At 32.8% G+C, this 15092-nt stretch overlaps 1 protein-coding gene across 1 annotated transcript in view; it reads left to right on the plus strand.

Annotated features, from left to right (window-relative positions):
- The first annotated feature begins 858 nt into the window (after positions 1-858).
- LOC132750485 (SUN domain-containing protein 2-like) overlaps positions 859-15092 on the plus strand; it is a 30817-nt gene continuing 16583 nt past the window's right edge. Inside the window, exons 1-3 of the mRNA XM_060740481.1 lie at positions 859-886; positions 10615-10697; positions 11900-12076. Of these exons, the coding sequence (XP_060596464.1) occupies positions 859-886; positions 10615-10697; positions 11900-12076 (288 nt within the window). The remainder of the gene's footprint in view (positions 887-10614; positions 10698-11899; positions 12077-15092) is intronic.

Genomic DNA, 15092 nt, shown 5'->3' on the forward strand with positions numbered 1-15092 from the left:
TATTTTTATGAAACTTAACATATGGGTAGATGGCAGTCTTGAGATTATGCATGTCTTATCTGTTCTTCCTATTTTGAAAAAATATCTTTAGCCTTGGCAACAAATAGGCTTAAAACATTGCAAATATAACAATATTTGTGATTAGTCAAAAAGAACTGAATTTTTTTTATGAAATTGCATCTTTAATTCAAGAATTATCTCCTGTTTAAGAATTTTGCTTTTAAAATGTTATATTTTGGTAACAGGGATGTTTCAAATATTAACTTTAGAGTGTCCTTCAGTCCGTCTGTCTGTCTGTTCATAAAAACTGTTTCCTGTGATCACTTTTAAAGAACTTTTCCAACAAATTTACTTAAAATAGAGAAAAATTGAAACATTAGTGAATGGCCCTTCAGAATGTTGATGGGGTTCTAACCGGTAGGGGACTTATGGATTGCTTGCAATACTTTGATAATTGCTTGTTTTATTTGTAATAAATTGTCAAGTAATTCAGAGAGCGGGAAAGTCCCGCGACCTGCGACATAGTCGCATTAAAATGATTTAATTTTTTTAGTATCTTCCTTCCTTAACAAAAATAATCCAAACCTTTTTGTGTTTAAAATCATGTTTGGTAACTTCAAACTTTATACACAGAAAAAAAATGTGTAACTATTTATAGTTGCACTGCGGTAAATCTAGGTCATCATAACCTGCCTATGAAAACTTAACAATAACAAAGTGAAACATGAGCTGAAGTGATGTTTATTACATCACTATAATAATTGACAGGTCACTTAGCCAATCAGATATCTGAACTGCATGACTTCTGTATGCTGGGAGTCCCTTTGATGTAGAGTTGTCAAAAAAAAGAAGACAACAATGAATGCTACTAAGGAGCCATTCCTAAGTGAGTGCAAATAAAAAATAAAAAAAAATGGACATTACACATTATGTCATATATTACTTGATATGTTATGGAAAGGTACTTATAAAATATTGGATTCATTTTAATGATAATTCTTTTTACCTTATTTTTCTTCAGCAAATAAACAAACTGTTTGACACCAAAAAATAACAACAACATATATAATGTATATTAAACCATGATGTTCATTCAAATAGGACCAAATTATTTTAATTCAAGTCTGCAATTGTTGATGAAATTTACCTACCTACCTACTTACCCAATTGAGAAGTGGCAAACAAGTACATTGTACCTATTCTATGTTGCATGAGAAACAGATATATGTAGCCAAGGGTCACCGGCAGGGCCTTCGCTTTGGGGTCGTTTGGGGAATACTCGCTGGCGTAGTGAGCGCCCTACACGGAAACCCTCGGTTGGTTAGGTGTGTGTGGGAAACTGGTGTATTATTATTATCCAGTATCCTCTTTGTTATGATGACTTATTTTATAACTCAAAAGTCCAGTATGATGTTATTTCATTTATTTCTTTATAGCCCATTGAAAGTTCTCAAATACAAAATAATCATATAGTCCACACATATATTTTCACAGCTAGCACCTGAATTTTGCTTAAGTTAATTTTACTTATTTATTTTCTAAGTTAAGACTTGATGTTATATGTCCGAAATTCTATATAAGACTTTTAGATGTTCTCAGTTCCGAAATTAAAATAAGACTCTTAGATGTTGTAAGTTCAAATTTTAGAATAAGACTAATTTAAAATATAAAAATCAACAATATAAATTAAGAAAGAGTTGTCATAGTGATTTAAGCCTTAAGCAATATTAGCAATAAATGTCAAAAGATAATCTAGTATGGCTTGTTTGATAAAAGACTAGGAAATTGAGAATTAAGCCATAAAGTATTAAAATCAAAAGGTGATAATATTTCCTTATTGACCACTATGACATGTTTATACTAGAGTTGTAAAATTTATCAGTTAAGAATCTAAAAGTAATTTTTATCAAAATATTTATACAACAATGAAATTCTTTTAATGATTATTAAAAATGTAAGTTATTTATGAATGTTGAAATTATTAATGTTTTTTATAATTAATTTTCTAAAAGCATTTTGACTAGGAAATGCTATGTTACATATATATTGAATGTGTCCGAAGGATACATACTTTAATTAAAATTAAATTTTTTTTTTTTCCAAATAAATCTTAAAAACTTTGTTTTATACAAGGTCTTTTACACGTGCAGCTACATTTTACTTGTCATGGAGAAGTCAAAATACACATTTTAGACATTTATCCATACTTTATAATCATTAAAAAAAACATGTCTCATTAGTTTTGAACAATGTCTCATAACTTTTAGAAATGTCTCATAAGTTTTCCAACAGGTGGAGACATATATATAGTCTCAACTGCAAAAATTCTTTCCCGATCTCTGTAATTTTGACAATTTTTTGTTCATTCTAAAACTTCACATTTAATTTGTAAACCCCATTTTAAACATGTGGTAGCACATGTTTGAAATTTTTCTGTTAAAATTTGCATACCTTTTATAACTATAGGCCTGCATTCATGTAAGTGTATTTGAGCTATGTCACTGCCGGACAAAACCAACATAATGGGTTTACAACCAGCATGGATCCAGCCCAGTCTGCTCATCCGCGCAGTCTGATCAGGATCCATGCTGTTTGCTTGCAGACCCATTAAGAAGTAAAGAAACTGATCGTCCGTTCACTTTTGTGTCGCACGTAACTCAAAAAGTATTTGACCGGGAGTCATGAATCTTTACAGGAATGTTGATCAGCATGTGTAGTTGTGCACCTGGGTATTTTCGTCTGGATATATTTAGTATTTTAAGAGTTATTGCCCTTGACTTAGTAAAATTTTGCAATTTTCAACTTGTGTCTCACGTAACTCAAAAAGTATTTGACCTAGATTCATGAAAATTTACAGGAATGTTGATCAGCATGTGTAGTTGTGCACCTGGGTATTTTTGTGTGGATATTTTAGTATTTTAAGAGTTATTGCCCTTGACTTAGTAAAATTTTGCAATTTTCAACTTGTGTCGCATGTAACTCAAAAAGTATTTGACCTAGAGTCATGAAACTTTACAGGAATGTTGATCAGCATGTGTAGTTGTGCACCTGGGTATTTTCATGTGGATATTTTAGTATTTTCAGAGTTATTGCCCTTGACTTAGTAAAATTTTGCAATTTTCAACTTGTGTCGCATGTTACTCAAAAAGTATTTGACCTAGAGTCATGAAACTTTACATACAGGAATGTTGATCAGCATGTGTAGATGTGCACCTGGGTATTTTCGTCTGGATATTTTTAATATTTTCAGAGTTATTGCCCATGACTTAGTAAAATTTTGCAATTTTCAACTTGTGTCGCAAGTTCCTCAAAAAGTATTTGACATAGTCATTAAACCTTATGGGCAGGTTGCTCATTATATTTAGATTTGCACCTGGGGTTTCGCTTGTGGATTTATCCAGTATTTGTAGAGTTATTTCCCTTGACTTAGTGAAAAGATTGACAGAACAGTGGTGCTGTGGGGGCACCCGTGTCCTATGGACACATTTCTAGTTACATCTGTAAATTTACAGACAGTAAGTAAGAAAATAGAAGAAGTTGCATGAAATTTCAAAACCGTAGGTTAAAATTAATAAGGTTACATACAATATGATTAAATTTTACAGTATGGTAAGATTCAAAACAATATGATGACTTTCAATTTTCACTTTTTATCAAAAATTTCAAAATCATCATACAAAGATGAAACTCATACCATTACGTTTGTAAATATAAATAATCAATGAAACAACATGTTTTAAGCTGCGGATTTTAGTGTAAAACTAAAAACAGCGAATATCACATTGAATATCTGTAAATTTATGGATTAAAAAATCCTTAAATTTCTAGACTATCCATAAATTTACGGACAGTCCATAAATATCATGAAAATTCTTAGACCTGTTTACTGGTACATAATGTAAAGAAAAGGGTAGATTTAAAATCTTTCCTCAATAACACAGTGAAAAGGTTTAGATTAGGACATATGTAAAATTTATAAAGACATGTTCATTTAAGGGAAATTTGAAAAGGATGTTAAAAAGTCTAAATAGCTTACCATTATTCCATTAAACAATATTAAACTTCCATTTCCATCTGATTGAAGAACTCATTTAATGTCCCATTATAATTTTATTCAAGTTCACATTATAAAGTTGTTTCATCTTAATGACTCTTTAGTCACATGTTTGACTTTACTCCTAAACATCTTTGTAAATTATAAGCACTGACTTCCAAAGAAACTATCTTCCTAGTAATATTTGAATCTTTTGATCAGGATATTAGATTACATGCTGTAATACCCACTTATCTCACACTTTAGTTTTAAAAGTATGAATGAAATGTATTTGTGAGTCTCAAAAGTACACATGAAGTCCCTAGAAATATGCTTGTGTTTAAGGCATCACTGAAGCCCCATTACTGTTCTTGTCTATCTATTATATTTATTAATGTTTACAAAGCATCAATTAACTCCCAGGTACTTCCAGCAGAAGTTCCCTGGGCTTCTACTGAAGCAGGTATATGTTAGGAAGAGAATTCTTGAAGTCCCAGAGGCTTCATTTGAAGTATGGTTGTTGTGTATCATAGAAGTCTGTAGGACTTCAGATTAAGCAGGTCTTATTATCTGTAAGTATATCTGAAGTACATTTCAGGTATATGTAACATAGCATTTCCTCGTCAAAATGTTTTAACTTAAAGCTAGGGGACTTACCTGAAGCATGCACTTCATTTGTGGCTGGGGATGTATCAATCCTGCACTCTGTCAGGCTAAAGCTATTAAAAATGTATTTACTAACTTTTAAAATGAATAATGTTTGTAGTTTCTATACAATTAAAAAAGGGATTATCAAAAGTGAAAACTTTCACTTCTTTATTTTTATATGGTTAATTTAAGATTCATACAGTTTTTATACGCCCGTTTGAAAAACGGGACGTATTATGGGAACGCCCCTGGCGGGCGGGCGGGCGGCGTCCAATTTTGTCCGGAGCATATCTCCTACATGTATGGAGGGATTTTAATGAAACTTCATATAAATGTTCACCACTATGAGGAGCAGTGTCGCGCACATGAACCAGGTCTCTAGGTCAAAGGTCAAGGTCACACTTAGAGCTCATTGAAAAATGCTTGTCCGGAGCAAAACTTCCACATGTATAGAGGGATTTCAATATTACTTGGCACAAATGTTCACCATTGTGAGGCTGAGTGTCGCGTGCAAGATTCAGGTCCTTTCGGCCAAGGTCAAGGTCACACATAGAGGTCAAAGTTCAGATAAAAATATGAAGATGTGTATATGGACCATTTAGTCATCATTTATTGAGGGATTGTAACACAAATGGTCATTATCAAGACTATGGCTGTGATACATATAATTTAGGTCAATATATACAAGGTCAAGGTCACTAAAGATGATGAAATATCCAGATTTTGTAAATAGAATTTAATCAAAGGGAGACAACAAAGTTATTACTTTGTTCATAAATGACTTACACAATTACTCCCCTTGATCTATTTTCACTTTCAATTCTAAAAATAGAATTTAATCAAAGGGCAAGAAATAATCCTCTTTTTTGGACTTGAGTATGTTCTAAAGAATGTAACATTTATTTACACATGTTTCATTCATTGGTCAAGATTCTTAACTGTGATAACTATGGTGTTCTGTAGACTTGGTATTTGTTCATAAAGATCATACAGTAATTACCTTATCAAATGTAAATACTTTCTCATAGAAATTTAATTATATTTTAATTTTCAAGTAAATATCAGTTCAGCTCATTCAAAGATTAAGAATTGTAATGAAATGTATTTCCCTAGAATAAAATCTTAAATCAGAATTTTTTAGTTATTAAATTACATGTACTTTTTATACGCCCGTTTAAAAAAAGATAAAAATATGAAGATGTGTATAGGGACGATTTAATCATCATTTATTGAGGGATTGTAACACAAATGGTCATTATAATGACTACAGCTGTGACACATGTACTTTAGGTCAATATATGCAAGGTCAAGGTCACTAAAGATGGTGAAATATCCAGATTTTGTCTGGAGCATATCTCCTACATGTATGGAAGAATTTTTATAATACTTTATGGAAATGTTCACCACCATGATATGTATTGCTCCATGCATGATCCAGGTCTCCAGGTTAAAGGTCAAGGTCACACTTAGAGCTCATTGAAAAAGGCTTGTCCGGAGCAAAACTTCTACATTCATAGGGGGTTTTCAATATAACTTGGCACAAATGTTCACCATTGTGAGGCTGAGTGTCGCATGCAAAATTCAGATCCCTGTGACCAAAGTCAAGGTTACACATAGAGGTCAAAGTTCAGATAAAAATTTGAAGATGGTTATAGGGACCATTTAGTCACCATTTATTGATGGATTGTAGCACAAATGGTAACTATCATGACTACAGGTGTTATACATTTAATTTAGGTTAATATTTACAAGGTCAAGGTCACTGGAGATGATTAAATATCCAGATGTTGTCCGGAGCATATTTTCTACATGCATGGAGGAATTTTAATGTTACTTTTATAGAATTGTTCACCACCATGAGACGTAGTGCCCTGCACATAAACCAAGTCTCTAGGTCAAAGGTGAAGGTCACAGTTAGAGCTCATAGAAAAACACTTGTCTGGAGCAAAACTTCTACATGCATAGAGGGATTTCAATATAATTTGGCACAAATGTTCATCATTGTGAGGCTGAGTGCCGTGCATAAAATTCAGGTCCCTGCGACCAAGGTCAAGGCCACACATTCTGTGCATATCTTCCCTATTGATTTGTTTTAAGGTTCATTTAACAACACAGTGCCAAGAACAAAAACTTGCTTGCTAGATAACACTCATCCATAATGCCCCCATCTCCATCTAAAGCTTTTTCGTCAATAGAGGATATTCAAGTTTTTTCTATAAATACATGATTTATTTTCATCGAGTGGTATGAAAATAAATATTTCATGAGTGGTGGTAGCCACGAGTGAAATATGATAATTTTCATGCCACAAGATGAAAATAAATCATGTATTTATAGAAAAAACTTGAATTTTCTGTTTATTATATACATTTTTCTCTTTTTTTGCGATAAAATTTGAAAGACTTTCCATTAAATTTTGTGTACGGGCAGAATTTAAAAGAAAGTAGTCCGGCGAGACACCAGTGAAAATACGGAAAATATGTTGTAAACGGGCGTATTTTGTGACTATGGCACCCTTGTTTTCACTTTGAAGATCTGTAAAGAATAAAGTTTATTGTTATTTTTTGTTTTGATAATCCTGTAAAGGTTTAATTACTTGAGAATTTCTTATTTAAAATAAGTATTGTTAATGTTCCTTTGTACATTTCATGTTAAATGAATAATTTATTTAGAGGGACATAAATAGTGACTAATAGTTTTGAAGGAAAGAGTTTAAATTGTGAAATTATTTTTATCATTATTGAAGCTTTTTGAATAAAGGCATAATGGTTTGCTGTGTTACTTTTTGTAAATTAACAATTTCAAGAGGTTTTCTATGACTTCTTTTCAGTACATTTTTGAACATTCAAATTCCAGTTCTTCTTTGTAGTCTTATTACTTCTATTCTTTTTTTTATGATTTTTTTTTTATAAGGTAAAACTAATAGTGACAATGCTAAACATTTCTTTTTGTTAATTGTCTGGTCAATTGTTAAATGAGAGCATGCTCAGTCCTTTTTACAAAGAAGGGGACTTAGTGTTACAGTGGCACTCTACCCAAAAGGTCATTCTCACGGTTAATACTTTTCACTAGTCTCTATTTGTACATGTAGTTTAGCATGCTTTTCATGACTTTTTGTGTACACAATTATCTTTCTTCTCTCCTGGATTTCGAACTGGTTACACACACCTGTCTTGTTGATATATCCGGTAAGTGATTTCCTATCATCATTTACTTGGTGCAAATTGTAATACATATTTATTTAAATCTGGAATAAATGGACCAAAGGAACCAAGGAAACTTTATTCTTTAAACAACAAATATATAATTTTGCCTAACGTTTTCATTTGTTGATATAACTTTTATGTATGTGTTTGGGTTTTTTTTGCTCGCCACCTGAGAGATCATATGGGCGAACATAGATATATTGATATATTATTTTTGATTTGTCATTTGTTACATACTCAACTTTATCCTTAATTGCAAATTAAATTGCAAATAAGAAGGTTGGCTAGTTTTCTTAATTTGTATAGCCCAGAAAAAGTTTGTAAGGAAATGACCAGGGTGATAAAATAAGTTTTTATTATGCTCCCCTAAAAATTTCGCGAGTTGTCTGTCCTTTCGTCAGTATGTCAGTCTGTCCGTACATCCCGAATTCAGTTTTTGATCAATAACTAAAGAATGCTTAGGCCTAGGAACTTAACTTGATATGGTGATTGGCCATGTCCAGCAGGTAACCCCTATTGATTTTGGGGTCAAGGGTCAAGGTCACATTGACCTTGTAGGTAAAAACGGTTTCCGATCAATAACTAAAGAACTTTTAGGCCTAGGAACTTCAAACTTGGTATGGTGATTGGTCATGACCAGCAGATGACCCCTATTGATCTTGGGGTCAAGGGGTCAAAGGTCACGGTCACATTGACCGTGTAAGTAAAAGTGGTTTCTGATCAATAACTAAAGAACGCTTAGGCCTAGAAACTTCAAACTTGGTATGGTGATTGGTCATGACCAGCAGATGACCCCTATTGATCTTGGAGTCAATGGGTCAAAGGTCAAGGTCACATTGACTTTGTAAATAAAAATGGTTTCCAATCAATATCTAAAGAATGCTTAAGCCTAGGAACTTCAAACTTGGTACAGTGATTCGGGTTGTTTTTACACTTTGAACTTTGTCTTTGACATAACTCTGACACTATACAAGAGGTATACCTTCCTGTGTCCAAAACCTATTCGGGGAGCATCACCTGTTTCGACCGGCTCTTGTTAAAAATCTAAAATGAAATACTTTTAAAATGAAATACTTTTTAGGTGTCTATTTGAAATAAAGAAATAAAGCATTATAGGACTATCTGTCAATTATAAGAGCAAGATTTTATAGTCAACTCACTATTTCATATTTTGCAACTCGCTGTTTTTTAATTATAACTTGCTCTTCCAATCTAATTTGCTTGTGATAGAAGTACATGTATGCCAGATGACGGTTTTACAGGACCTATTTTATAGCTCTGTTAATTGTTTGAATAAAAAAACATGTTGATTGATACATGAAAATTGCCTTGGAATTTAATTTTTGTATGTGCCAATTAATTCTCTTTTTTTTTTCTCTCCCATTTGCCTGTTTAGTAGATTTTTTAGACACTTTTTCAGAGCTAGATTACAGTTTAATGATGGATTGCATATTTCATTCATTTTCATATGGTACTTAAATTTGTTTGCCAAAAGTTGTTTTTAGCTCGACTATTCAGTAAGAATAAGTAGAGCTATTGTAGTCACCCGAGCATCAGCGTCAGCATAACCAGTTATGTTAAAGTTTTGTAATAGTTTAAATATTTTCAAAGTCCATTGACATATTGCTTTGAAACTTTGCACACTTGTTTACCATCATGACCCCAACCTGTAGACAGGGGGAGGTAACTCTTAATATCAAGCATTTTGACAGAATTTGCCCCTTTTTCGACTTAGAATTTACGTTAAAGTTTTTGTAATACCTCAAATATTTTCAAAGTCCATTGACATATGGTTTTGAAACTTTGCATACTTGTTCACCATCATGACCCCAACCTGTAGACAGGAGGAGGTAACTCTATCAAGCATTTTTACAGAATTATGCCCCTTTTTGACTTAGAATTAACATAAAAGTTTTTGTAATACCTCAAATAATTTCATAGTCCATTGACATATGGCTTTGAAACTTTGTACACTTATTCAACATAATGACCCCAACATGTAAACAGGAGGAGGTAATCTATCAAAGATTTTGACAGAATTATGCCCCTTTTTCGACTTAAAATTTACGTTACAGTTTTTGTAATACCTCAAATATTTTCAAAGTTCATTGACATAAGGCTTTGAAACATGTTGAAATTTTGTGCTCTTCTTTCAGAGCATAATAGGACTCTCCAGATTCCTATAACTGTAATATTGATTTAAAGAAAAAATTTGCCTTTTTCTTTACTGAGAAAATTTTACCTTTAATCAAGGCTTTTTTTACTATCAAGCACTAAGAATAGTCAAGCATTGCTGTCCTACCGACAGCTCTTGTTTTATATATAGAAACTGTAATAAAATAGCAAATTTTGATAATGATACTTGAATATTAAGAAATAACAATTTACCTGAGTTTCTGTTTTAGTAATAGTAAAATCAATGTTCTTAAATCTTACATAATTGATACTGTTTAGTTTCATTCCTATAAAATATAGACTGTATCATAAATACTTAAAAAATTATATGATCCATTAGGGTCATATTCATAAAATTTAATCTAAATTTGTAAAGCTTATAAATCACCTTTAAAATTTAAATTTGTGCTGTTCAAAATATGAAATGTAGCCAAAGTACTTGCTGACTTTATTTTCTTATAGAAGATAATTATTTGTACTATTCTATTAAAATATTGATGAATGATTCACTTTATGAAGCATATGTTTATGCCTTTGATTTTATTGTTGTAGGTCTACGTTTTTTGAATTTGTACGGCTCGCCTGAAGAATTCTCTGAACTGCCAAATGAGTTTGAAGATATTAACAATGGAAAGGTAATTTTAGTGGTCTATTGTTAAATGTTGCCTAAATATACGTAAAACTGCAAAGAAAATCTTTTACTGGGGCATACTTATAAAATCTATCATATATTGTGGTTCAGAAAGAAATAGCCAAAGGGAAATTGACGGGACGTTAGTGACTTCAAATGAAAAAGTGCTACAAAATGATAGACAGTAAACAGTCCACAAACTGATCGGCATGTTTAAATTCTGCATTCAGTTCTGCCCAAATAACTTGATTCAAACAAATATCTATTTCATTTAACTAGGTATACATTATATCAATAAATTAATGTTATAATGATAAACGGTAATAATAAATATTTTTGCCTGATATTTTTAAAAAAAAAGATAATCTATTCTTAGTAGGAAAATATACTTTTCAGTTGATAGATATTGTTGTTTTTCTTACATAATCATAATCATATTGTTTTAAGAACGTTTGATGATACATGTTAATTAATTCTATTTATCACTTTTTCATTAACATCATAAGTTTTCATGCCTGTTTAATCTATAATGATTACTATAAGATTACAAGAATGCGAGATAAAGCGGAGAGTAGCAGGCTATCAAGCTTTTTTTTTGAAGAGTGGAACGAGAGTGTGATCATTTTCTTTCTTGCTTCATCTCCACATATGAGGTCTGATCAAAGTTACATGATTTAGACACACAGAACATTAGGGAGAATTCTTTCAGAAGGGATGACGATTGTGCCATTTTTTTATTTTACAACATCATAAACGTCATTTAATGTTAGTTAACATGCGCCTGGTCGCGTACCCCTTGTCAGTTGAAATTTTAACAGACTCGTTATTTTTAAACATATTGATTTTTTCACTGTCTATAGAGGAAATCTTTCGATATTATTATCTTGTAAAATTGTGCATATAAATTAAAAAAATCATTAAATATCAACAGTAGACTTCACTTGCAGTCCTATTACTTTTTGAACAACCCTCGTATTTATGGTACAAGTACATGTATATATAATTTATTGAATTACATATTTTGTATAATGATTAAAACTAAAGTAGATAAATCAAATTTCTTAGGGAAATAACTTCAAGAATATAAGATGCATTTATCAATCTGTAATTTACTATTTGCTGCAGCTATAATGTTTTTTCTAAATGAAAAAAAAAGTATATGGTAAAGTGTTGAACCATTATAAAGTAATATACTTGTGTATGTAGGGCCTTCATCGACGTCTGGTCACTGAAGATTCAGAGTTGGCACGTAAGGCATTACAAGTCTTTGCGGCGGTGAAGGTGAAGGTCAAGCGTGAAATTGATCGTGATACATTGATCCAGTTGGCCGGCACCTCACCGAGAACCAAAGTTCACCAAGAATTGAGCGATCTTCTGACGGAGGTATGATCAATTCTACTATTTTTGATGCCTAAATTTGTTTGTTTTTAGCTCACCTGTCACAAAGTGACAGGGTGAGCTTTTGTGATCGCTTTTTGTCCGTCGTCCGTCGTCGTCTGTCTGTCCGTCCGTTGTCCGTCCGGCGTCCGTCCATAAACTTTTACTTTTAAATAACATCTCCTCGTTAACCACTAAGCCAATTTCATCCAAACTTCACAGGAATGTTCCTTTGGTGGTCACCTTTAAAAATTGTTCAAAGAATTAAATTTCATGCAGAACTCTGGTTGCCATGGCAACCGAAAGAAAAAACTTAAAATATCTTCTTTTAAAAATCCATAAGAGCTAAAGCTTAGAATATGGCATGAAACATCTTCTAGTGAGTGTTTACCAAGTTTGTTCAAATAAAAGCCCTGGGGTCAAAATTGGCCCCGTCCCGGGGGGTCATTGATTTTCCCTATATGCATATAGTAAAAACTTAAAAAAGCTTCTTTTAAAGAACCCAAAGAGCTAGAGCTAAGATATTGAGCATCAAACATGTTCTAATAGGTGTCTACCAAGTTTGTTCAAATAAAAGCCCTGGGGTCCAAATTGGCCCTGCCCTAGGGGGTCATTGATTTTCCCTATATGCATATAGTAAAAACTTAAAAATCTTCTTTTAAAGAACCAAAAGAGTTAGAGCTAAGATATTTAGCATGAAACATGTTCTAGTAAGTGTCTACCAAGTTTGTTCAAATAAAAGCCCTGGGGTCAAAATTGGCCCCGCCCGGGGGGTCATTGATTTTCCCTTTATGCATATAGTAAAAACTTAAAAAATCTTCTTTTAAAGAACTCAAAGAGCTATGGCTAAGATATTTAGTATCAAACATGTTCTAATAGGTGTCTACCAAGTTTGTTCAAATAAAAGCCCTGGGGTCAAAATTGGCACCGTCCCGGGGGTCATTGATTTTCCTTATATGTGTATAGCAAAAACTTAAAAAATCTTCTTTGAAAAAACCCACATAGCTAGAGTAAAAATATTAAGCATGAAACTTCTTTTAGTGAGTGTCTAGAAAGTTTGTTCAAATAAAAGACCTGGGGTCAAAATTGGCCCCACCCCGTGGGTCATTGATTTTCTTTATGTGTATAGCAAAAACTTAAAATCTTCTTTGAAAAAACCCAAATAGCTAGAGTTAAAATATGAAGCATGAAACATTTTTATGCTCCCCGAAAATTTCGGGGGAGCATATAGTCGGCGCCTTGTCCGTCTGTCCGTCCATCTGTCTGTCCATCCGTCCGTTGTCTTGTCCGGAGCATAACTTGAAAACCCTTGGAGATAATTTGTTGAAACTTCATACAGTGGTAGAGGGCATCGAGGGGGAATGCAGTGTCAAAGAACCATAACTCTATTTTCCCCGGTTTTTGAATTATCTCCCCTTTTAGAAAAATCTTGTCCGGGGCATAACTCTAAAACTATAAGAGATATCAACATGAAACTTTGTAGGTGAATAGATCTCAATGGGTAGATGTGCAGTGCATAAGAACAATAACTCTTTTCATCCTAATTTTGGAGTTATTGCCCTTTGTTAATTTTAATACTTAGAACTTTGTCAAGAACATAACTTGAAAACCCTTGGAGATAATTTGTTGAAACTTCATACAGTGGTAGAGGGCATCGAGGGGGAGTGCAGTGTCAAAGAACCATAACTCTATTTTGCCTGGTTTTTGAATTATCTCCCCTTATAGAAAAATCTTGTCCGGACATAACTCTAAAACTATAAGAGATATCAACATGAAACTTTGTAGGTGAATAGATCTCAATTGGTAGATGTACAGTGCATAAGAACAATAACTTTTTTCATCCTAATTTTGGAGTTATTGCCCTTTGTTAATTTTAATACTTTGAACTTTGTCCGGAACATAACTTGAAAACCCTCGGAGATAATTTGTTTAAACTTCATACAGTGGTAGAGGGCATCGAGGGGGAGTGCAGTGTCAAAGAACCATAACTCTATTTTGCCAGGTTTTGAATTATCTCCCCTTATAGAAAAATCTTGTCCGGGGCATAACTCTAAAACTATAAGAGATATCAACATGAAACTTTGAAGGTGAATAGATCTCAATGGGTAGATGTGCAGTGCATAAAAACAATAACTCTTTTCATCCTAATTTTGGAGTTATTGCCCTTTGTTTATTTTAATACTTTGAAATTGAACTTTGTCAGGAATATAACTTGAAAACCCTTGGATATAATTTGTTGAAACTTCATACAGTGGTAGAGGGCATTGATGGGGAGTGCAGTGTCAAAGAACCATAACTCTATTTTGCCTGGTTTTTTAATTATCTCCCCTTATAAAAAATTCTTGTCCGGGGCATAACTCTAAAACTATAAGAGATATCAACATGAAACATTGTAGGTAAATAGATCTCATTGAGTAGAGGTGCAGTGCAAAAGAACCATAACTCTGTTAAGCCTTATTTTTTAATAATCTCCCCTTTTAGAAAAATCTTGTCCTGGACATAGCTGTAAAACTATAAGAGATATCAACATGAAACTTTTTAGGTAGATAAATCTCAATGGGTAGATGTGCAGTGCACAAGAATCATAACTCTACCTTGCCTAATTCTTGAGTTATTTCCCTTTGTTTATTTTTACTTTTTGAATTGTCCAAGACATAACTCGGAAATCATAAGAGATATCATCAAGAAACTTTGTAGGTTGATAGATCACATTGATTAGAAGTTCAGTGCAAAGAACTGTAACTATGCCTTGCCTAATTTTGGAATTATTGCACTTTGGACTTTTTCCACAGACATAACTCTGAAACTACAAGAGGTGTACTTTCCTATGTCCAAAACCTATTCGGGGAGCATCACCCGGCTCAAACCGGGCTCTTGTCTAGTAAGTGTCTACAAAGTTTGTTCAAATAAAAGCCCTGGGGTCAAAACTGGCCCGGCCCCAGGGGTGTCATTGTTTTTTACTATATGTGTATAGCAAAAACTTAAAAAAAATCTTCTTTAAAAAAAGCCCAAAGAGCTAGAG

This window comes from Ruditapes philippinarum, unplaced genomic scaffold (genome assembly GCF_026571515.1).
Source record: "Ruditapes philippinarum isolate M1 unplaced genomic scaffold, ASM2657151v2 ctg4814_1_1_1_1, whole genome shotgun sequence".
NCBI classification, from domain to species: Eukaryota; Metazoa; Mollusca; class Bivalvia; order Venerida; family Veneridae; genus Ruditapes; species Ruditapes philippinarum.